Raw genomic sequence first — 27,223 nt, 5'->3', positions numbered from 1 at the left:
ATATAACTACTATAATACTGCTCCTATATGTTAGAATATAACTACTATAATACTGTCCCTATGTACAAGAATATAACTACTATAATACTACTACTAAATGTAAGAATATAACTACTATAATACTGCTCCTATGTACAAGAATATAACTACTATAATACTACTCCTAAATGTAAGAATATACAGTGCCTACAAGTAGTATTCAACCCCCTGCAGATTTAGCTGGTTGACACATGCGGAATTAACTTGGCATTGTGACATTTGTACTGTAGATCAGCCTGGAAGTGGGAAATGCACTGCAGCAAATATTGTTTTTTTTTTTTTTTTTGTGTTTTTTTTAAAACGTTAAAAGTTAATTCAGAGTGTCATTTATTATTCAACCCCTCAAACCACAAGAATTCTGTTTGGTCCCCCTAAAGTATTAAGAAGTAGTTCAGGCACCAAGAATAATGAGCTTCACATGTGTGGATTAAAGATCTCTTTTGCCAGCCTTTTCTGACTATTTAAGACCCTCCCCAAACTTGTGAACAGCACTCAGACATGGTCAACATGGGAAAGACAAAGGAGCATTCCAAGGCCATCAGAGACAAGATGGTGGAGGGTCACAAGGCTGGCAAGGGGTACAAAACCCTTTCCAAGGAGTTGGGCCTACCTGTCTCCACTGTTGGGAGCATCATCCGTAAGTGGAAGGCTTATGGAACTACTGTTAGCCTTCCACGGCCTGGACAGCCTTTGAAAGTGTCCTCCCGTGCCGAGGCCAGGCTTGTCCGAAGAGTCAAGGCTAACCCAAGGACAACAAGGAAGGAGCTCCGGGAAGATCTCATGGCAGTGGGGACATTGGTTTCAGTCAATACCATAAGTAACGTACTCCACCGCAATGGTCTCCGTTCCAGACGAGCCCGTAAGGTACCTTTACTTTCAAAGCGTCATGTCAAGGCTCGTCTACAGTTTGCTCATGATCACTTGGAGGACTCTGAGACAGACTGGTTCAAGGTTCTATGGTCTGATGAGACCAAGATCGAGATCTTTGGTGCCAACCACACACGTGACGTTTGGAGACTGGATGGCACTGCATACGACCCCAAGAATACCATCCCTACAGTCAAGCATGGTGGTGGCAGCATCATGCTGTGGGGCTGTTTCTCAACCAAGGGGCCTGGCCATCTGGTCCGCATCCATGGGAAGATGGATAGCACGGCCTACCTGGAGATTTTGGCCAAGAACCTCCGCTCCTCCATCAAGGATCTTAAGATGGGTCGTAATTTCATCTTCCAACAAGACAACGACCCAAAGCACACAGCCAAGAAAACCAAGGCCTGGTTCAAGAGGGAAAAAGTCAAGGTGTTGGAGTGGCCTAGTCAGTCTCCTGACCTTAACCCAATTGAAAACTTGTGGAAGGAGCTCAAGAATAAAGTCCACATGAGACACCCAAAGAACCTAGATAACTTGGAGAAGATCTGCATGGAGGAGTGGGCCAAGATAACTCCACAGACCTGTGCCGGCCTGATCAGGTCTTATAAAAGACGATTATTAGCTGTAATTGCAAACAAGGGTTATTCCACAAAATATTAAACATAGGGGTTGTATAATAATTGACCCACACTTTTATGTTTAAAATTTATTAAAATTCAACTGAGCAACATAACTTTTTGGTTTGTAAGATTTATGCTTCTGTTCATAAAACCTACTCTCGTTTGCAGTTTGAAGGTTCTAACTTATTTGCATCTTATCAAACTAGCTAAATCTGCAGGGGGTTGAATACTACTTGTAGGCACTGTAACTACTATAATACTGCCCACTATGCACAACAATATAACTACTATAATACTGCCCCTATGTACAAGAATATAACTACTATAATACTGCTCCTATGTACAAGAATATAACTACTATAATACTGCTCCTATGTACAAGAATAGAACTACTATAATACTGCTCCTATGTACAAGAATGTAACTACTATAATACTGCTCCTATGTACAAGAATATAACTACTATAATACTGCTCCTATGTACAAGAATATAACTACTATAATACTACTCCTAAATGTAAGAATATAACTACTATAATACTGCCCCCTATGTACAAGAATATAACTACTATAATACTGACCCCTATGTACAAGAATATAGCTACTATAACACTGCCCATATGTACAAGAATATAACTACTATAATAGTAATTTAATGTCCACTATGATGACTGAGTCCAAGTAACAACCAGCAGAATTTTGAAAGCAGCTGTGTTGTGACTAGAATATAACTAATAATCATCACTTTTAGTACACAGTATTTGCTTTACTATCATATGCATGGAAGTTTTGATCATATTAGGAAACCTAATATTTCCCTTTTGTCCCTCTAGACCTCCAGAGCTTCTCGCTGGGCAGACCCCGACCATTTTGCTCAGAGACAGACTTGTATGAATACGTTTGCCAGCTGGTTTGGCTATATGCCGCTCATTCACTCACAGATGAGACTGGACCCTGTGCTCTTTAAGGATCAGGTCTCAATTCTACGAAAGAAATATCGGGACATTGAACGACTTTGAGACATAACTGCCACCGGAATGAGCCTTCTGCCCAGTGCATCTCCATCCACACACGGACAACTGCTTATGAACGGTTGATTATGCCGCTTCCACACATGGAATACGCAAAGCGTTTGGAGCCAGGACTTTGGGTGTCTGGACTCCATTGCACTGGACTGCTTACAAACATCACCGAGCTTTGTCGTCTCAGAACTAGGCTGTGTACAGTTTAATTATGGAACATTAAATAATTATTTTTGAAATGATTGCTATGCAGGTTTAAACTTTTTTAATGAACAAAAACTATTAAAATCAGAGATCTTTCTTTATCCTGTGTTTCCTTGGTCTGTATATTTTATATATTACGGTTGTGACTTGGCAGCCACCTATAATATATGCTTTACACGCACCCAGCTACATACACACACGCACGCAGCTACATACACACAAAACCTAACTCCCATGTACAAGAATATAACTAATACTGCTCCTATGTACAAAAATATAACTAATACTGCTCCTATGTACAAAAATATAACTACTATAATACTGCTCCTATGTACAAGAATATAACTACTATAATACTGCTCCTATGTACAAGAATATAACTACTATAATACTGCTCCCTATGTACAAGAATATAACTACTATAATACTGGCTATATGTACAAGAATATACCTACTATAATACTGCTCCTATGTACAAGAATATAACTACTATAATACTGCTTCTATGTACAAGAATATAACTACTATAATACTGCCCCCTATGTACAAGAATATAACTACTATAATACTGCTCCCTATGTACAAGAATATAACTACTATAATACTGCCCCTTATGTACAAGAATGTAACTAATATAATACTAGCTATATGTACAAGAATATACCTACTATAATACTGCTCCTATGTACAAGAATATAACTACTATAATACTGCTCCTATGTACAAGAATATAACTACTATAATACTGCTCCCTATGTACAAGAATATAACTACTATAATACTGCTCCTATATACAAGAATATAACTACTATAATACTGGCCATATGTACAAGAATATAACTACTATAATACTGGCTCTTATGGTAAAACTATTTTCATTTTAAAAGATTGAAAAACAAATCTCAAATTATAATAAAGGTCGAATTTGTGTTTTGTTTTTAATACTGTCCCTATGTATCAGAATATAACTACTATAATACTGCCCATATGTATAAGAATATAACTGCTATAATACAGCTTCTATGTACAAGAATATAACTACTATAATACTGCCCCCTATGTACAAGAATATAGATACTATAATACTGCTCCTACGTACAAGAATATAACTACTATAATACTGCTCCTATCTACAAGAATATAACTACTATAATACTGCTCCTATCTACAAGAATATAACTACTATAATACTGCTCCTATCTACAAGAATATAACTACTATAATACTGCTCCTATGTACAAGAATATAACTACTATAATACTGCTCCTATGTACAAGAATATAACTACTATAATACTGCCCCCTATGTACAAGACTGTAACTACTATAATACTGCTCCTATGTACAAGAATATTACTATAATACTGCTCCTATGTACAAGAATATACCTACTATAATACTGCTCCTATGTACAAGAATATACCTACTATAATACTGCTCCTATGTACAAGAATATAACTACTATAATACTGCTCCTATGTACAAGAATATAACTACTATAATACTGCCCCCTATGTACAAGAATATAACTAATATAATACTGGCTATATGTACAAGAATATACCTACTATAATACTGCTCCTATGTACAAGAATATAACTGCTATAATACTGCTCCCTATATACAAGAATATAACTACTATAATACTGCTTCCATATACAAGAATATAACTATATCACAAAAAAGAAAGAGGAAAGCCCTCGAAATAAGAGATCTTATGCGACCAGAGTTTTTTTGAAGAAAATTACTACTTTATTTAAACATTATTGCATAGTTAAAACCATCATGGTGCTGCATAAAGAGGACACTGCTGACTCTGATATTGTTCCAATTGTAATCCAGCGTAATTAAAGTGCATAAAGATATCAAGGGTACATGATTATTACATACAATTTATGTCTTAACAAAGATACCAACTCAAATCATTATTTCTCCATCTCATTTAAATTAAAGTGACCAGTGCATAGTGCAAACATAGTTTTTTCATTGGGCTCATATAGTCCCCATTAATTTTTGGTTAATATTTATATATCCATGTGACTAGCATCCAGTCCGTCTAATGATATGATTATATCTTTGAGTTGGACCCCACCTGATATCAAGCCTCTATCAAAGCCGATCTATATAGACTCCGCAATATCACATAATAGTCATTAGTACTTACTAGCGGAAATATGAGAGTGTCCTCGCGCCCCTAGAATATAACTACTATAATACTGCCCCCTATGTACAAGAATATAGATACTACAATACTGCTCCTATGTACAAGAATATAACTACTATAATACGGCCCCCTATGTACTAGAATATAACTACTATAATACTGCTCCCTATGTACAAGGATATAACTACTATAATACTGTCCCTGTGTACAAGAATATAACTACTATAATACTGCCCCCTATGTACAAGAGTATAACTATTACAATACTGCCCCTATATATAAGAATATAACTTCTACAATACTGCCCCTATGTACAAGAATATAACTACTATCATACTGCTCCTATGTACAAGAATATAACTACTATAATACTGTCCCTATGTACAGGAGTATACTACAATACTGCCCCTATGTATAAGAATATAACTACTACAATACTGCCCCTATGGACAAGAATATAACTACTATAATACTGCTCCTATGTACAAGAATATACTATAATACTGCTCCTATGTACAAGAATATAACTACTAGAATACTGCCCCTATGTACAAGATTATGGCTACTATAATACTGCCCCTATGTACAAGAATATAACTACTATAATAATGCCCCCTATGTACAAGAATATAACTACTATAATACTGCCCCCTATGTGCAAGAATATAACTACTACAATACTGCCCCTATGTATAAGAATATAACTACTGCAATACTGCCCCTATGTATAAGAATATAACTACTACAATACTGCCCCTATGTACAAGAATATAACTACTATAATACTGTTCCTATTTACAAGAATATAACTACTGTAATACTGCTCCCTATATACAAGAATATAACTACTATAATACTGCTCCTATGTACAAGAATATAATTACTATAATACTGCCCCTAGGTACAAGAATATAACTACTATAATACTGCCCCTGGGTACAAGAATATAACTACTATAATACTGCTCCTGGGTACCAGAATGTAACTACTATAATACTGCTCCTATGTACAAGAATATTACTACTGTAATACTGCTCCTATGTGCAAGAATATAACTACTATAATACTGCTCCTATGTACAAGAATATAACTACTATAATACTGCTCCTATGTGCAAGAATATAACTACTATAATACTGCTCCTATGTGCAAGAATATAATCACTATAATACTGCCCTTATGTACAAGAATATAACTACTATAATACTGCTTCTATGTACAAGAATATAACTACTAGAATACTGCTGCTATGTGCAAGAATATAACTACTATAATACTGGCCCTTATGTACAAGAATAAAACTACTATAATACTGCTCCTATGTACAAGAATATAACTACTATAATACTGCTCCTATGTACAAGAATATAACTACTATAAAACTGCTCCTATGTGTAAGAATATAACTACTATAATACTGGCCCTTATGTACAAGAATATAACTATTAGAATACTGCTCCTATGTACAAGAATATAACTACTAGAATACTGCTCATATGTGCAAGAATATAACTACTATAATAATGCCCCCTATGTACAAGAATATAACTACTATAATAATGACCCCTATGTGCAAGAATATAACTACTACAATACTGCCCCTATGTATAAGAATATAACTACTACAATACTGCCCCTATGTACAAGAATATAACTACTATAATACTGCTCCTATGTACAAGAATATAACTACTATAATACTGCCCCCTATGTACAAGAATATAGTTACTATGATACTGCTCCTATGTACAAGAATATAACTACTATAATACTGCTCATATGTACAAGAATATAACCACTATAATACAGCCCCCTATGTGCAAGAATATAACTACTATAATACTGCTCCTATGTACAAGAATATAACTACTATAATACTGCCCCTATATACAAGAATATAACTACTATAATACTGCTCCTATGTACAAGAATATAACTACTATAATCCTGCCCCTATGTACAAGAATATAACTACTATAATACTGCTCCTATGTACAAGAATATAACTACTATAATACTGCTCCCTATGTACAAGAATATAACTACTATAATACTGCTCCTATGTACAAGAATATAACTACTATAATACTGCCCCCTATATACAAGAATATAACTACTATAATACTGCTCCTATGTACAAGAATATAACTACTATAATATTGCTCCCTATGTACAAGAATATAACTACTATAATACTGCTCCCTATGTACAAGAATATAACTACTATAATACTGTACCCTATGTACAAGAATATAACTACTCTAATACTGCTCCTATGTACAAGAATATAACTACAATAATACTGCTCCTATGTACAAGAATATAACTACTATAATACTGCCCCCTATGTACAAGAATGACTACTATAATACTGCTCCTATGTACAAGAATATAACTACTATAATACTGCTCCCTATGTACAAGAATATAACTACTATAATACTGCTCCTATGTACAAGAATATAACTACTATAATACTGCTCCCTATGTACAAGAATATAACTACTATAATACTGCTCCTATGTACAAGAAGATAACTACTATAATACTGCCCCCTATGTACAAGAATATAACTACTATAATACTGCTCCTATGTACAAGAATATAGCTACTATAATACTGCCCCCTATATACAAGAATATAACTACTATAATACTGCTCCTATGTACAAGAATATAACTACTATAATACTGCCCCTAGGTACAAGAATATAACTACTATAATACTGCCCCTAGGTACAAGAATATAACTACTATAATACTGCTCCTATGTACAAGAATATAACTACTATAATACTGCCCCTAGGTACAAGAATATAACTACTATAATACTGCTCCTAAGTACAAGAATATAACTACTATAATACTGCTCCTATGTACAAGAATATAACTACTATAATACTGCTATGTACAAGAATATAACTACTATAATACTGCTCCTATGTGCAAGAATATAACTACTATAATACTGGCCCTTATGTACAAGAATATATCTACTATAATACTGCCCCCTATGTACAAGAATATAACTACTATAATACTGGCCCTTATGTACAAGAATATAATTACTATAATACTGCTCCTATGTACAAGAATATAATACTATAATAATGACCCCTATGTACAAGAATATAGCTAATACAATACTGCCCCTATGTACAAGAATATAACTACTATAATACTGCTCCCTATGTACAGGAATATAACTACTATAATACTGCCTCCTGTGTACAAGAATATAACTACTATAATACTGCTCCTATGTACAAGAATATAACTACTATAATACTGCCCCCTATGTACAAGAATATAACTACTATAATACTGCTCCTATGTACAAGAATATAACTACTATAATACTGCTCCCTATGTACAAGAATATAACTACTATAATACTGCTCCTATGTACAAGAATATAACTACTATAATACTGCCCCCTATGTACAAGAATATAACTACTATAATACTGCTCCTATGTACAAGAATATAACTACTATAATACTGCCCCCTATATACAAGAATATAACTACTATAATACTGCTCCTATGTACAAGAATATAACTACTATAATATTGCTCCCTATGTACAAGAATATAACTACTATAATACTGCTCCTATGTACAAGAATATAACTACTATAATACTGCCCCCTATGTACAAGAATATAACTACTATAATACTGCCCCTATGTACAAGAATATAACTACTATAATACTGCTCCTATGTACAAGAATATAACTACTATAATACTGCCCCTATATACAAGAATATAACTACTATAATACTGCTCCTATGTACAGTCATGGCCAAAAGTTTTGAGAATGACACCAAAATTATATTTTCACATGATCTGCTGGCCTCTGGTTTTTATTAGTGTTTGTCTGATGTTTATATCACATACAGAAATATAATTGCAATCATATTATGAGTACCAATAGGTTATATTGACAGTTAGAATGAGTTAATGCAGCAAGTCAATATTTGCAGTGTTGCCCCTTCTTCTTCAAGACCTCTGTAATTCTCCCTGGCATGCTCTCAATCAACTTTTGGACCAAATCCTGACTGATAGCAGTCCATTCTTGCATAATCAATGCTTGCATTTTGCCAGAATTTGTTGGTTTTTGTTTGTCCACCCGTCTCTTGATGATTGACCACAAGTTCTCAATGGGATTAAGATCTGGGGAGTTTCCAGGCCATGGACCCAAAATCTCTATGTTTTGTTCCATGAGCCATTTAGTTATCACCTTTGCTTTATGGCAAGGTGCTCCATCGTGCTGGAAAAGGCATTGTTGGGCGCCAAACTGCTCTTGGACGGTTGGGAGAAGTTGCCCTTGTACGAGGACATTCTGGTACCATTCTTTATTCATGGCTGTGTTTTTAGGCAAGACTGTGAGTGAGCCGATTCCCTTGGCTGAGAAGCAACCCCACACATGAATGGTTTCAGGATGCTTTACAATTGGCATGAGACAAGACTGGTGGTAGCGCTCACCTCTTCTTCTCCGAATAAGCTGTTTTCCAGATGTCCCAAACAATCGAAAAGGGGATTCATCAGAGAAAATGACTTTGCCCCAGTCCTCAGTAGTCCACTCCCTGTACCTTTTGCAGAATATCAGTCGGTCCCTGATGTTTTTTCTGGAGAGAAGTGGCTTCTTTGCTGCCCTCCTTGAAACCAGCCCTTGCTCAAAGAGTCTCCGCCTCACAGTGCGTGCAGTAGCACTCACACCAGCCTGCTGTCATTCCTGAGCAAGCTCGGCACTGCTGGTAGTCCGATCCCGCAGCTGAAACAGTTTTAAGATACGGTCCTGGCGCTTGCTGGTCTTTCTTGGGCGCCCTGGAGCCTTTTTGACAACAATGGAAGCTCTCTCCTTGAAGTTCTTGATGATGCGATAGATTGTTGACTGAGGTGCAATCTTTGTAGCTGCGATACTCTTCCCTGTTAGGCCATTTTTGTGCAGTGCAATGATGGCTGCATGTGTTTCTTTAGAGATAACCATGGTTAACTGAAGAGAAACAATGATACCAAGAACCAGCCTCCTTTTAAAGTGTCCAGTGATGTCATTCTTACTTAATCATGACTGATCGCCAGGCCTGTCCTCATCAACACCCACACCTGTGTTAATGGATCAATCACTAAAACGATGTTAGCTGCTCCTTTTAAGGCAGGACTGCAATGATGTTGAAATGTGTTTTGGGGGTTAAAGTTCATTTTCTGGACAAATATTGACTTTGCAAGTACAGTAATTGCTGTTAAGCTGATCACTCTTTGACATTCATGAGTATATGCAAATTGCCATTACAAAAAATGAAGCACTAAACTTTGGAAAAATTACTATTTGTCTCATTCTCAATACTTTTGGCCATGACTGTACAAGAATATAATTACTATAATACTGCCCCTAGGTACAAGAATATACCTACTATAATAATGCCCACTATGTACAAGAATATAACTACTATAATAATGCCCCCTATGTACAAGAATATAACTACTACAATACTGCCCCTATGTATAAGAATATAACTACTATAATGCTGCTCCTATGTACAAGAATATAACTGCTATAATACTGCTCCTATGTACAAGAATATAACTACTTTAATAATGACCCATATGTACAAGAATATAAATACTACAATACTGCCTCTATGTATAAGAATATAACTACTATAATACTGCCCCTGGGTACAAGAATATAACTACTATAATACTGCTCCTGGGTACCAGAATGTAACTACTATAATACTGCTACTATGTACAAGAATATTACTACTATAATACTGCTCCTATGTGCAAGAATATAACTACTATAATACTGCTCCTATGTACAAGAATATAACTACTATAATACTGTTCCTATGTGCAAGAATATAACTACTATAATACTGCTCCTATGTGCAAGAATATAACTACTGTAATACTGCCCCTATGTGCAAGAATATAACTACTATAATACTGGCCTTATGTACAAGAATATAACTACTATAATACTACTCCTATGTACAAGAATATACTAGAATACTGCGCCTATGTGCAAGAACATAACTACTATAATACTGGCCCTTATGTACAAGAATATAACTACTATAATACTGCTCCTATGTACAAGAATATAACTACTATAATACTGCTCCTATGTGCAAGAATATAATTACTATAATACTGGCCCTTATGTACAAGAATATAACTATTAGAATACTGCCCCCTATGTACAAGAATATAACTACTATAATACTGCCCCTATGTACAAGAATATAACTACTATAATACTGCTCCTATGTACAAGAATATAACTACTATAATACTGCCCCCTATGTACAAGAATATAACTACTATAATACTGCCCCCTATGTACAAGAATATAACTACTATAATACTGCTCCTATGTACAAGAATATAACTACTATAATACTGCCCCCTATGTACAAGAATATAACTACTATAATACTGCTCCTATGTACAAGAATATAACTACTATAATACTGCTCCTATGTACAAGAATATAACTACTATAATACTGCTCCTATGTACAAGAATATAACTACTATAATACTGCCCCCTATATACAGGAATATAACTACTATAATACTGCTCCTATGTACAGAACAAGAATATAATTACTATAATATGCCCCTAGGTACAAGAATATACCTACTATAATACTGCTCCTATGTACAAGAATATATCTACTAGAATACTGCTCCTATGTGCAAGAATATAACTACTATAATACTGGCCCTTATGTACAAGAATATAACTACTATAATAATGCCCACTATGTACAAGAATATAACTACTATAATAATGCCCCCTATGTACAAGAATATAACTACTATAATAATGCCCCCTATGTACAAGAATATAACTACTACAATACTGCCCCTATGTATAAGAATATAACTACTATAATGCTGATCCTATGTACAAGAATATAACTGCTATAATACTGCTCCTATGTACAAGAATATAACTACTTTAATAATGACCCATATGTACAAGAATATAAATACTACAATAATGCCTCTATGTATAAGAATATAACTACTATAATACTGCCCCTGGGTACAAGAATATAACTACTATAATACTGCTCCTGGGTACCAGAATGTAACTACTATAATACTGCTCCTATGTACAAGAATATTACTACTATAATACTGCTCCTATGTGCAAGAATATAACTACTATAATACTGCTCCTATGTACAAGAATATAACTACTATAATACTGCTCCTATGTGCAAGAATATAACTACTATAATACTGCTCCTATGTGCAAGAATATAACTACTGTAATACTGCCCCTATGTGCAAGAATATAATCACTATAATACTGCCCTTATGTACAAGAATATAACTACTATAATACTACTCCTATGTACAAGAATATACTAGAATACTGCGCCTATGTGCAAGAATATAACTACTATAATACTGGCCCTTATGTACAAGAATATAACTACTATAATACTGCTCCTATGTACAAGAATATAACTACTATAATACTGCTCCTATGTGCAAGAATATAATTACTATAATACTGGCCCTTATGTACAAGAATATAACTATTAGAATACTGCCCCCTATGTACAAGAATATAACTACTATAATACTGCCCCTATGTACAAGAATATAACTACTATAATACTGCTCCTATGTACAAGAATATAACTACTATAATACTGCCCCTATATACAGGAATATAACTACTATAATACTGCTCCTATGTACAGTACAAGAATATAATTACTATAATATGCCCCTAGGTACAAGAATATACCTACTATAATACTGCTCCTATGTACAAGAATATATCTACTAGAATACTGCTCCTATGTGCAAGAATATAACTACTATAATACTGGCCCTTATGTACAAGAATATAACTACTATAATACTGCTCCTATGTACAAGAATATAACTACTAGAATACTGCTCATATGTGCAAGAATATAACTACTATAATAATGCCCACTATGTACAAGAATATAACTACTATAATAATGCCCCCTATGTACAAGAATATAACTACTACAATACTGCCCCTATGTATAAGAATATAACTACTATAATGCTGCTCCTATGTACAAGAATATAACTGCTATAATACTGCTCCTATGTACAAGAATATAACTACTTTAATAATGACCCATATGTACAAGAATATAAATACTACAATACTGCCTCTATGTATAAGAATATAACTACTATAATACTGCCCCTGGGTACAAGAATATAACTACTATAATACTGCTCCTGGGTACCAGAATGTAACTACTATAATACTGCTCCTATGTACAAGAATATTACTACTATAATACTGCTCCTATGTGCAAGAATATAACTACTATAATACTGCTCCTATGTACAAGAATATAACTACTATAATACTGCTCCTATGTACAAGAATATAACTACTATAATACTGCTCCTATGTGCAAGAATATAACTACTGTAATACTGCCCCTATGTGCAAGAATATAATCACTATAATACTGCCCTTATGTACAAGAATATAACTACTATAATACTACTCCTATGTACAAGAATATACTAGAATACTGCGCCTATGTGCAAGAATATAATTACTATAATACTGGCCCTTATGTACAAGAATATAACTATTAGAATACTGCCCCCTATGTACAAGAATATAACTACTATAATACTGCCCCTATGTACAAGAATATAACTACTATAATACTGCTCCTATGTACAAGAATATAACTACTATAATACTGCCCCTATATACAGGAATATAACTACTATAATACTGCTCCTATGTACAGTACAAGAATATAATTACTATAATATGCCCCTAGGTACAAGAATATACCTACTATAATACTGCTCCTATGTACAAGAATATATCTACTAGAATACTGCTCCTATGTGCAAGAATATAACTACTATAATACTGGCCCTTATGTACAAGAATATAACTACTATAATACTGCTCCTATGTACAAGAATATAACTACTAGAATACTGCTCATATGTGCAAGAATATAACTACTATAATAATGCCCACTATGTACAAGAATATAACTACTATAATAATGCCCCCTATGTACAAGAATATAACTACTACAATACTGCCCCTATGTATAAGAATATAACTACTATAATGCTGCTCCTATGTACAAGAATATAACTGCTATAATACTGCTCCTATGTACAAGAATATAACTACTTTAATAATGATCCATATGTACAAGAATAAAAATACTACAATACTGCCCCTATGTATAAGAATATAACTACTATAATACTGCCCCTATGTATAAGAATATAACTACTATATTACTGCTCCTATGTACAAGAATATAACTACTATAATACTGCCCCCTATGTACAAGAATATAACTACTATGATACTGCTCCTATGTACAAGAATATAACTACTGTAATTCTGCTCATATGTACAAGAATATAAATACTATAATACTGCCCCCTATGTACAAGAATATAACTACTATAATACTGCCCCTATGTACAAGAATATAACTGCTATAATACTGCTCCTAAGTACAAGAATATAACTACTATAATACTGCTCCTATGTACAAGAATATAACTACTATAATAATGACCCCTATGTAGAAGAATATAACTACTATAAAAATGACCCCTATGTACAAGAATATAACTACTATAATAATGACCCCTATGTACAAGAATATAACTACTACAATACTGCCCCTATGTATAAGAATATAACTACTACAATACTGCCCCTATGTATAAGAATATAACTACTACAATACTGCCCCTATGTATAAGAATATAACTACTATAATACTGCTCCTATGTACAAGAATATAACTACTATAATACTGCCCCCTATGTACAAGAATATAGTTACTATGATACTGCTCCTATGTACAAGAATATAACTACTATAATACTGCTCATATGTACAAGAATATAACCACTATAATACTGCCCCCTATGTGCAAGAATATAACTACTATAATCCTGCCCCTATGTACAAGAATATAACTACTATAATACTGCTCCTATGTACAAGAATATAGCTACTATAGTGCTACTCCCTATGTACAAGATTATAACTACTATAATACTGCTCCTATGTACAAGAATATAACTACTATAATACTGCCCCTATATACAAGAATATAACTACTATAATACTGCCCCTATGTACAAGAATATAACTACTATAATACTGCTCCTAAGTACAAGAATATAACAACTATAATACTGCTCCTATGAACAAGAATATAACTACTATAATACTGCTATGTACAAGAATATAACTACTAGAATACTGCTCCTATGTGCAAGAATATAACTACTATAATACTGGCCCTTATGTAGAAGAATATAACTACTATAATACTGCCCCCTATGTACAAGAATATAACTACTATAATACTGGCCCTTATGTACAAGAATATAATTACTATAATACTGCTCCTATGTACAAGAATATAACTACTATAATAATGACCCCTATGTACAAGAATATAACTACTATAATACTGCTCCCTTTGTACAGGAATATAACTACTATAATACTGCCTCCTGTGTACAAGAATATAACTACCATAATACTGCTCATATGTGCAAGAATATAACTACTATAATAATGCCCCCTATGTACAAGAATATAACTACTATAATAATGACCCGTATGTACAAGAATATAACTACAATACTGCCCCTATGTATAAGAATATAACTACTACAATACTGCCCCTATGTACAAGAATATAACTACTACAATAGTGCCCCTGTGTATAAGAATATAACTACTATAATGCTGCTCCTATGTACAAGAATATAACTACTATAATACTGCCCCCTATGTACAAGAATATAGTTACTATGATACTGCTCCTATGTACAAGCATATAACTACTATAATACTGCTCATATGTACAAGAATATAACCACTATAATACTGCCCCCTGTGTACAAGAATATAACTACTATAATACTGGCCCTTATGTACAAGAATATAATTACTATAATACTACTCCTATGTACAAGAACATAACTACTATAATAATGACCCCTATGTACAAGAATATAGCTACTACAATACTGCCCCTATGTACAAGAATATAACTACTATAATACTGCTCCCTATGTACAGGAATATAACTACTATAATACTGCCTCCTGTGTACAAAAATATAACTACTATAATACTGCTCATATGTGCAAGAATATAACTACTATAATAATGACCCCTATGTACAAGAATATAACTACTATAATAATGACCCGTATGTATAAGAATATAACTACTACAATACTGCCCCTATGTACAAGAATATAACTACTACAATACTGCCCCTATGTATAAGAATATAACTACTATAATGCTGCTCCTATGTACAAGAATATAACTACTATAATACTGCCCCCTATGTACAAGAATATAGTTACTATGATACTGCTCCTATGTACAAGAATATAACCACTATAATACTGCCCCCTGTGTACAAGAATATAACTACTATAATACTGGCCCTTATGTACAAGAATATAATTACTATAATACTGCTCATATGTACAAGAATATAACTACTATCATAATAACCCCTATGTACAAGAATATAGCTACTACAATACTGCCCCTATGTACAAGAATATAACTACTATAATACTGCTCCCTATGTACAGGAATATAACTACTATAATACTGCCTCCTGTGTACAAGAATATAATTACTATAATACTGCCCCTAGGTACAAGAATATAACTACTATAATACTGCCCCTAGGTATAAGAATATAACTACTATAATACTGCTCCTATGTACAAGAATATATCTACTAGAATACTGCTCCTATGTGCAAGAATATAACTACTATAATACTGGCCCTTATGTACAAGAATATAACTACTATAATAATGCCCACTATGTACAAGAATATAACTACTATAATAATGCTCCCTATGTACAAGAATATAACTACTACAATACTGCCCCTATGTATAAGAATATAACTACTATAGTGCTGCTCCTATGTGCAAGAATATAACTGCTATAATACTGCTCCTATGTACAATAATATAACTACTTTAATAATTACCCATATGTACAAGAATATAAATACTACAATACTGGCCCTATGTATAAGAATATAACTACTATATTACTGCCCCCTATGTACAAGAATATAACTACTATGATACTGCTCCTATGTACAAGAATATAACTACTGTAATTCTGCTCATATGTACAAGAATATAACTACTATAATACTGCCCCCTATGTACAAGAATATAACTACTATAATACTGCCCCTATGTACAAGAATATAACTACTATAATACTGCTCCTATGTACAAGAATATAACTACTATAATACTGCCCCTATATCCAAGAATATAACTACAATAATACTGCCCCCTATGTACAAGAATATAACTACTATAATACTGCCCCTAGGTACAAGAATGTAACTACTATAATACTGCTCCTATGTACAAGAATATAACTACTATGATACTGCTATATAAAAATAAAGATTATTATTATTATTATTATTACTGCTCCTATGTACAAGAATATAACTACTATAATACTGCTCCTATGTACAAGAATATAACTACTATAATACTGCTCCTATGTGCAAGAATATAACTACTATAATACTGGCCCTTATGTACAAGAATATAACTACTATAATACTGCTCCTATGTACAAGAATATAACTACTACAATACTTCCCCATTTACAAGATTTTAATTACTATAATACTGCCACCTATGTACAAGAATATAACTACTATAATACCGCTCCTCTATACAAGAATATAACTACTATAATACTGCTCCTCTGTACAAGAATATAACTACTATTATACTGCTCCTATGTACAAAAATATACCTGCTATAATACTGCTCCTATGTACAAGAATGTAACTACTATAATACTGCTCCTATGTACAAGAATATAACTACTATAATACTGCTCCCTATGTACAAGAATATAACTACTATAATACTGGCTATATGTACAAGAATATACCTACTATAATACTGCTCCTATGTACAAGAATATAACTACTATAATACTGCTCCTATGTACAAGAATATATCTACTAGAATACTGCCCCCTATGTACAAGAATATAACTAATATAATACTGGCTATATGTACAAGAATATACCTACTATAATACTGCCCCCTATGTACAAGAATATATCTACTATAATACTGCCACCTATGTACAAGAATATATCTACTATAATACTGCTCCTATGTACAAGAATATAACTATTATAATACTGCCCCCTATATACAAGAATATAACTACTATAATACTGCCACCTATGTACAAGAATATAACTACTATAATACTGCTCCTATGTACAAGAATTTAACTATTATAATACTGCCCCCTATGTACAAGAATATAACTACTATAATACTGCCCCCTATGTACAAGAATATAACCACTATAATACTGCCCCCTGTGTACAAGAATATAACTACTATAATACTGGCCCTTATGTACAAGAATATAATTACTATAATATTGCTCATATGTACAAGAATATAACTACTATAATAACGACCCCTATGTACAAGAATATTGCTACTACAATACTGCCCCTAGGTACAAGAATATAACTACTATAATACTGCCCCTAGTTATAAGAATATAACTACTATAATACTGCTCCTATGTACAAGAATATATCTACTAGAATACTGCTCCTATGTGCAAGAATATAACTACTATAATACTGGCCCTTATGTACAAGAATATAACTACTATAATAATGCCCACTATGTACAAGAATATAACTACTATAATAATGCTCCCTATGTACAAGAATATAACTACTACAATACTGCCCCTATGTATAAGAATATAACTACTATAATGCTGCTCCTATGTACAAGAATATAACTGCTATAATACTGCTCCTATGTACAATAATATAACTACTTTAATAATTACCCATATGTACAAGAATATAAATACTACAATACTGCCCCTATGTATAAGAATATAACTACTATATTACTGCTCCTATGTACAAGAATATAACTACTATAATACTGCCCCCTATGTACAAGAATATAACTACTATGATACTGCTCCTATGTACGAGAATATAACTACTGTAATTCTGCTCATATGTACAAGAATATAACTACTATAATACTGCCCCCTATGTACAAGAATATAACTACTATAATACTGCCCCTATGTACAAGAATATAACTACTATAATACTGCTCCTATGTACAAGAATATAACTACTATAATACTGCCCCTATATACAAGAATATAACTACAATAATACTGCCCCCTATGTACAAGAATATAACTACTATAATACTGCCCCTAGGTACAAGAATGTAACTACTATAATACTGCTCCTATGTACAAGAATATAACTACTATGATACTGCTCCTATGTACAAGAATATAACTACTATAATACTGCTCCTATGTACAAGAATATAACTACTATAATACTGCTCCTATGTGCAAGAATATAACTACTATAATACTGGCCCTTAGGTACAAGAATATAACTACTATAATACTGCTCCTATGTACAAGAATATAACTACTACAATACTTCCCCATTTACAAGATTTTAATTACTATAATACTGCCACCTATGTACAAGAATATAACTACTATAATACTGCTCCTCTATACAAGAATAAAACTACTATAATACTTCTCCTCTGTACAAGAATATAACTACTATTATACTGCTCCTATGTACAAAAATATACCTGCTATAATACTGCTCCTATGTGCAAGAATATAACTACTATAATACTGCTCCTATGTACAAGAATATAACTACTATAATACTGCTCCCTATGTACAAGAATATAACTACTATAATACTGGCTATATGTACAAGAATATACCTACTATAATACTGCTCCTATGTACAAGAATATAACTACTATAATACTGCTCCTATGTGCAAGAATATATCTACTAGAATACTGCCCCCTATGTACAAGAATATAACTAATATAATACTGGCTATATGTACAAGAATATACCTACTATAATACTGCCCCCTATGTACAAGAATATATCTACTATAATACTGCCACCTATGTACAAGAATATATCTACTATAATACTGCTCCTATGTACAAGAATATAACTATTATAATACTGCCCCCTATGTACAAGAATATAACTACTATAATACTGCCACCTATGTACAAGAATATAACTACTATAATACTGCTCCTATGTACAAGAATTTAAAAATTATAATACTGCCCCCTATGTACAAGAATATAACTACTATAATACTGCCACCTATGTACAAGAATATAACTACTATAATACTGCTCCTATGTACAAGAATATAACTACTATAATACTGCTCCTATGTACAAGAATATAACTACTATAATACTGCCCCCTATGTACAAGAATATAACTACTATAATACTAACCTCTATGTACAGGAATATAACTACTATAATACTGCTCCTATGTACAAGAATATAAGTACTATAATACTGCCCCCTATGTACAAGAATATAACTACTATAATACTGGCCCTTATGGTCAAACTATTTTCATTTTAATAGATTGAAAAAACAAACAAATTTACTAAATGGTTTCATTTTTCCAAGTTGATTTTTTTTTCTCTCTGAAATAACACCTCTCTGGTATTTGGCACAGTCTGGTATTGCAGATTAGTCCCAGTGGGAGTAGCTACTATACCACACATACCCTATAGACACTCTATAGGTGCTATTTTTTTTAGAGAAAACAAGTAGATCCTTTAGCTTCTAATCTCACAAGTCTCTATAATTAGTGATGAGCGAGCATGCTCAACACTGCTCGGTACTCGCCCGAGCATCTCACTACTCAGGATATTCGGCGAGCACCGAGCATTTTCGGGTTACTTGGGCAGGAGCTCGGGTCTCCGCCCTGCATGTTTGGCGCTCTTTACAGAGCCAATGAACATGCAGGGATAGCCAGCCAGTCACTGTAATGCCTCAGCCATGTTGGTTGTGGGCATTACAGTGATTGGCTGGCCGCACAGCGTCACCTCGAGTATTTAAAACTGGGTCCGCCATCTTGGACACAGTCACTCCGGATCAAACAGTGTAGGGAGAGTGGTGCTGAGCTAGGGAGAGATTTATACTGCGAAATAGGTAGTGTAGGGTCTCTAAAGCCTGCAAAATCAAACAAACAGTCCTTCTTAGGACTAATATCCATCCCAGAAATCAGGCAGGCAGGCAGGCTGTATAGGAGACGCAGTGGTTATACCAACAAACACTGCATTACAGTCCTGTGTGCTCCTGCTGGTCAAATTGCTAGATTTATCCCCCGGTCTCAGGGGCCAGGAAAAATCCTTTTTTTTTTCATCTAAATCCTCTTTTTTTTTTTCCCTCAGTCAGACTGTACAAATACCCGTCTTATTAACCTTTTGGTATCCCCCCCCCCCCAACAAAAAAAAATTTAGTGTGTCTGTGAGTGTTCAGACACAAATATATCTGTTTAAAAGAGTCTGGTTTCGGCCAGATAACTGGAACTGTGGTTTTGCAGTTCCACGGTTCAAATCTCTGTATTATCCACTTTTTTGCCTTTTTCCCATAAAAAAAAACTGTTTGAGTGTCTCACTGACTGTTCAGACACAAATATATCTATTTAAAAAAGTCTGGTATACGCCAGGAAATTAGAACTGTGGTTTTCCTCTTCCTCGGTTCAAACCTGGGTGTAATCCACCTTTTTGCATAAAAAAAAACAGTTTGAGTGTCTCGCTCACTGTTAAGACACAAATATATCTGTTTAAAAGATTCTGGTGTAGGCCAGAGAACTAGAACTGTGGTTTTCCTCTTCCACGGTTCAAATCTGGGTGTAATCCACCTTTTTGCCTTTTTTACATAAAAAAAAAATCGTTTCAGTGTCTCGCTGACTGTTCAGACACAAATATATCTGTTTAAAAGATTCTGGTGTAGGCCAGAGAAATAGAACTGTGGTTTTCCTCTTCCACGGTTCTAATCTCCTTTTTATTACCCTTTTGCCATTGATAGTGCGAGTGTAAGCTATTTTACTTCATTTACAATGGGCAAGGAGCGTGGCAAGGGACGTGGAACTGGACGTTCTGGTGATGGTGCGTGCAGAGGATGGGGCCGTGGCCAAGGTGAAAATGTGCCACAACCAACAGCCACATCTTCTCGCTCCCAGTTCTTGACCGAATTTCTATGGAAGCACACAACAACACCACCTTTTGCCATTGATAGTGCGAGTGTAAGCTATTTTACTTCATTTACAATGGGCAAGGCGCGTGGCAAGGGACGTGGAACTGGACGTTCTGGTGATGGTGCGTGCAGAGGAAGGGGCCGTGGCCAAGGTGAAAATGTGCCACAACCAACAGCCACATCTTCTCGCTCCCAGTTCTTGACCAAATTACTAGGGAAGCACACAAAAACACCACTATTGCGAACTGATCAGTGTGGACAGGTTATTAATTGGATAGCAGATAATACTTCCAGTCACCTGGGCACCACCACCTCCGGTTTGTCTTCTACACGGTCATGTCTTAGTAGCCGTGAGTCTCGACCGCATACTCCTCCTCCAGCTGATGCTCCTTCCTCCCACCATGCTGAGTGTCATCAGACAGCAACTGATCCCACAGTTGGACACTCTGAAGAGCTGTTCACTGGTCCATTTCCATATTTGGGCCCCTCGCCTGTTCCGCTTGAAGTGGTGAAAGATGAGATCCCATGTAGCGATGGCCAAATATTTGAACAGCCACGGCCACAGGAAGGCGACGCTGGCAATTTGTCACAAGAGGTGGAAGATGAAGAGACACAATTGCCACAAAGTGAGAAGGAGGACCGTGGTGCGGAAGTGGAAGAGGAGGAGGTGGTGGATGATCTAGTAACTGACCCAACGTGGCAGGAGGACACACAGAGCGAGGCCAGCAGCACACAGGGGGAGGGAGGCAGAGTACCCCAACAGGCAGGAAGAAGCAGTGTGGTGGCCACAGACAGAAGGCGGGCAACCATTCCCCGTAACACCAACACGAGGGACGTTGCCAGTACAACCGGTAGGTCTTCCAGAGTCTGGAATTTTTTTAAAGACTGCTGATAACCCCAAAAAGGCCATTTGTACCACCTGCCAGGCAAGCATCAGCAGGGGTGACAAAACTACCAGCCTGACGACCACCAGCATGATCAGACACATATCAGCAAAGCACCCGACTTTGTGGGGCGAACCCAAGGGGCCATGACCAGTGTCAGCGGGTGTCACCACTGCTTCTTCCGCTGTTGTGCGTGTAAGAGAACCCCCTGTTGTGCATCCAAGGCAATCCCCTGTCCATACTGCATGCAAAGATGCCCCCTCCTCTCAGTCTTCACTTGTTATGGCAGCTTCTCAAGAAACAGCATCAACGTCCACGTCCACATCCCACTGCAGCGTTCAATTATCCATATCCCAGACTTTTGAACGAAAGCGGAAATTCGCAGCCAACGCCCCACAGGCCACAGTCCTAAATTTGCACATTTCACGACTGCTTGCGTTGGAAATGCTGCCTTTTAGGCTGGTGGAGACGGAATCCTTCCGCAACCTTATGGCGGTGGCCGTCCCTCGGTACTCGGTCCCCAGCCGACACTATTTTGCCCGGTGTGCCATCCCCGCACTACACAAGCACATGTCCCAAAACATCTGCCGTGCCCTCAACAACGCAGTTACTGGGAGAGTCCACCTGACAACGGACACGTGGACAAGTGCTTGTGGCCAGGGACGGTACATCTCCCTGACTGCACACTGTGTAAACATAATGGAAGCCGGAACCCAGTCGGACCTTGGGACGGAACACATCGTCCCCACACCGAGGATTGCGGGCCCTATGTCAGTCAGAGTTGCCCCCACAATGTACAGCTCCTGCGCATCATCATCCTCCTCCTCCTCCTCCTCATGTTCAGCCTCCATCTCAGATATCACCACATCAGTTACAAGCTGGAAGCACTGCAGTACTGCCTCCGCCAAGCGGCAACAGGCTGTGCTGAAACTCATAAGCTTAGGTGATAAACCTCACACTGCTTGTGAGTTGTGGACAGCTGTGAAAGAGCAGGCAGATTTGTGGCTGAGACCGCTGAACCTACATCCAGGAATGGTCGTGTGTGACAATGGCCGTAACCTGGTGGCGGCTCTGAGACGAGGCAACATCAGACACGTACCATGCCTGGCTCATGTGCTTAACCTCGTGGTTCAGCGGTTTCTTAAATGGTACCCTGAGTTGCCAGATCTGCTCGTCAAAGTACGCCGCCTGTCAGCTCATTTTCAGAAGTCGGCTACAGCTTCCGCCGCCCTGGCTGTGTTGCAGCAGCGTTTGCAGCTTCTGGCACACCGACTGGTGTGTGATGTCCCCACATGTTGGAACTCTACCCTCCACATGTTGCAAAGGATTTGTGAGCAGAAGAGAGCAGTTGTGGAGTATGGAGTACCAACTGCAACAAGGCCGTCGATATTCAGGTCATACTCCACACATAAGACCCCAGCAGTGGACCTGGATGTCTGACATATGTACCATCCTGACAAACTTTGAGGAGTCCACCAAGATGGTAAGTGGCGATGACGCCATTATTAGCGTCAGCATCCCACTTGTCTGTCTTTTGCAATGCTCTCTGCAGAGAATTAAAGAGGAGGCATTGCAGCCAGACTATGATGAGATGGATCAAGAACCCGTAATGGGCGATTACACACAGCCCAGCCTCATCTCATCCCAACGTGCATTGGGGGACAATGAGGGAGAGGAGGAGGTGGAGCAGGAAGAACAGGAGCTGGTATCATGCGCTGTAGACCGCAGTAGCTGTACAACTGTCATACCGTCGGTTCAGCGTGGGTGGCCTGAGGACAGGGGGGAGGAGGAGGGTAGCATGGTCAGTCATCATCTTGGTGAGAACACGGAAGTCTTGCCCCTTACCAGTCTGGCACGCATGGCTGACTTTATGTTACGCTGCCTTAACCGTGACCCTCGCGTTGTCAAAATGTTGGGTGACAGTCATTACTGGTTGGTGACACTTTTAGACCCCGCTACAAGGAGAACTTTCACTCTTTTATTCCTGAGGTGGAGAGGTCTACAAAAATGGGCCCTTGCTGCAGAACTGTTAAAAAAATTCCCATCTGAACACGTTAGCAGCAGAGGTCACAGTTCGTTGCCCAACCAAGGCGTACAGGCGAGAGAGACGCAACTCCAATCCAGCAAACACAAGGGAACACTGTCAACATTCTGGGACAGTTTTCTGAGACCCACCCAGCTTACAGTCCCTGAGGCGCGGGGTACTCTCACAAGGAGTGGAAAGTTTCAAAAGATGGTGAGGGAGTAACTTGCCAACCGTACCAGCGTCCTCCGTGATTCCTCTGTGCCTGTGCCTTTTAATTATTGGGTATCCAAGCTGGACACTTGGAATGAACTCGCTCTGCACGCCTGGGAGGTCCTGGCCTGCCCTGCCGCTATCGTGTTATCGGAGCGTGTTTTTAGTGCCGCTGGGGGAATTATAAATGATAAGCGCACTCGCCTGTCAACTGACAATGCTGACAAGCTGACCCTTATCAAACTGAAAAAGGGCTGGTTTGGGCCAGACTTCTCATCACCACCAAATGACAGCAGAGTAACGTAAAGTCAAATCCACTGTGTTATTTCGGGAGGTGTATTCCCATGCATCGCTTCACACCCACACATGTGTATACGCTTCCTCATTTCGGCTGTTTTTTGCTCTTCTCCTATCCTCAGCCTCCACCACCAGTATACCACCAGGGTGACCGTGGTCCGTGTTGCCAGCATTGCAAGTTCCTCCGTCCTAATTTTTGGCAGCCTTTGCTTGGAAGGCATAGGCAAAGACTATGGGAGACCCACTCCCCAATAATGGGAATAATGTTTTTAATATGCTGTACTGCATGGCTCTTGTAAGGGGCATTAAAATCGTCTTGTTAAGCTACTGTGACCTCCACGTCTCTTCCAAGGGTCATTGATATTGTCTTTTTATTCCACTGGGACTTCCACCACTCTTCCAAGAGGCATTGATGTTGTCTTTTTATTCTACTGTAACCTCCACCACTCTTCCAAGGGGCATTGATATTGTCTTTTTATTCCACTGCGACCTCCACCACTCTTCCAAGGGGCATTGATATTGTCTTTTTATTCCACTGCGACCTCCACCACTCTTCCAAGGGGAATTGATATTGTCTTTTTATTCCACTGTAACCTCCACCACTCTTCCAAGGGGCATTGATATTGTCTTTTTATTCCACTGTAACCTCCACCACTCTTCCAAGGGGCATTGATATTGTCTTTTTATTCCACTGTAACCTCCACCACTCTTCCAAGGGGCATTGATATTGTCTTTTTATTCCACTGGGACCTCCACGTCTCTTCCTAGGGGCATTGATATTGTCTTTTTATTCCACTGGGACCTCCACGTCTCTTCCAAGGGGCATTAAAACCGTATTTTTAAACCACTCTGTACTCCACGTCTCTCCAAGGGGCATTAAAACCGTCTTGTTAAGCTACTGTGACCTCCACGTCTCTTCCAAGGGGCATTAAAACCGTCTTGTTAAACCACTCTGAACTCCACATCTCTTCCAAGGGGCATTAAAATCATCTTGTTAAGCTACTGTGACCTCCACGTCTCTTCCAAGGGTCATTGATATTGTCTTTTTATTCCACTGGGACCTCCACCACTCTTCCAAGGGGCATTGATATTGTCTTTTTATTCCACTGGGACCTCCACCACTCTTCCAAGGGGCATTGATATTGTCTTTTTATTCCACTGGGACCTCCACCACTCTTCCAAGGGGCATTGATATTGTCTTTTTATTCCACTGGGACCTCCACCACTCTTCCAAGAAGCATTGATATTGTCTTTTTATTCCACTGGGACCTCCACCACTCTTCCAAGGGGCATTGATATTGTCTTTTTATTCCACTGGGACCTCCACGTCTCTTACAAGGGGCATTAAAACCGTCTTGTTAAACCACTCTGAACTCCACGTCTTTTCCAAGGGGCATTAAAAACCGTCTTGTTAAGCTACTGTGACCTCCACGTCTCTTCCAAGGGGCATTAAAACCGTCTTGTTAAGCTACTGTAACCTCCACGTCTCTTTCAAGGGGCATTAAAACCGTCTTGTTAAACCACACTGAACTCCACAGCTCTTCCAAGGGGCATTGAAATGTTGTTTTTAATTACCTCTAAGCTCCACGACTCTTCCAACGGGCATTGCATTTCCTCCTAATTTTAGTCAGCTTTTGCTTTTCAATGCATAGGCGAACACTAAGGGAGACTCACACCCCAATAATGGGTAGAAGGTTTT

At 36.8% G+C, this 27,223-nt stretch overlaps 1 protein-coding gene across 1 annotated transcript in view; it reads left to right on the top strand.

Annotated features, from left to right (window-relative positions):
• The window catches only part of EXT1 (exostosin glycosyltransferase 1), a 258,570-nt gene extending 255,714 nt beyond the window's left edge, over positions 1-2,856 (top strand). Inside the window, exon 11 of the mRNA XM_073679802.1 lies at positions 2,363-2,856. Within this exon, the coding sequence (XP_073535903.1) occupies positions 2,363-2,548 (186 nt within the window). The 3' untranslated portion in view covers positions 2,549-2,856. The remainder of the gene's footprint in view (positions 1-2,362) is intronic.
• Positions 2,857-27,223: the final 24,367 nt, after the last annotated feature.

This window comes from Phyllobates terribilis, unplaced genomic scaffold (genome assembly GCF_046119375.1).
Source record: "Phyllobates terribilis strain yellow unplaced genomic scaffold, ASM4611937v1 Scaffold_4__5_contigs__length_816908805, whole genome shotgun sequence".
Lineage (NCBI taxonomy): Eukaryota > Metazoa > Chordata > Amphibia > Anura > Dendrobatidae > Phyllobates > Phyllobates terribilis.
The sequence above is the reverse complement of the archived record's forward strand: the minus strand, read 5'-3'. Positions and strand labels throughout refer to the sequence as shown.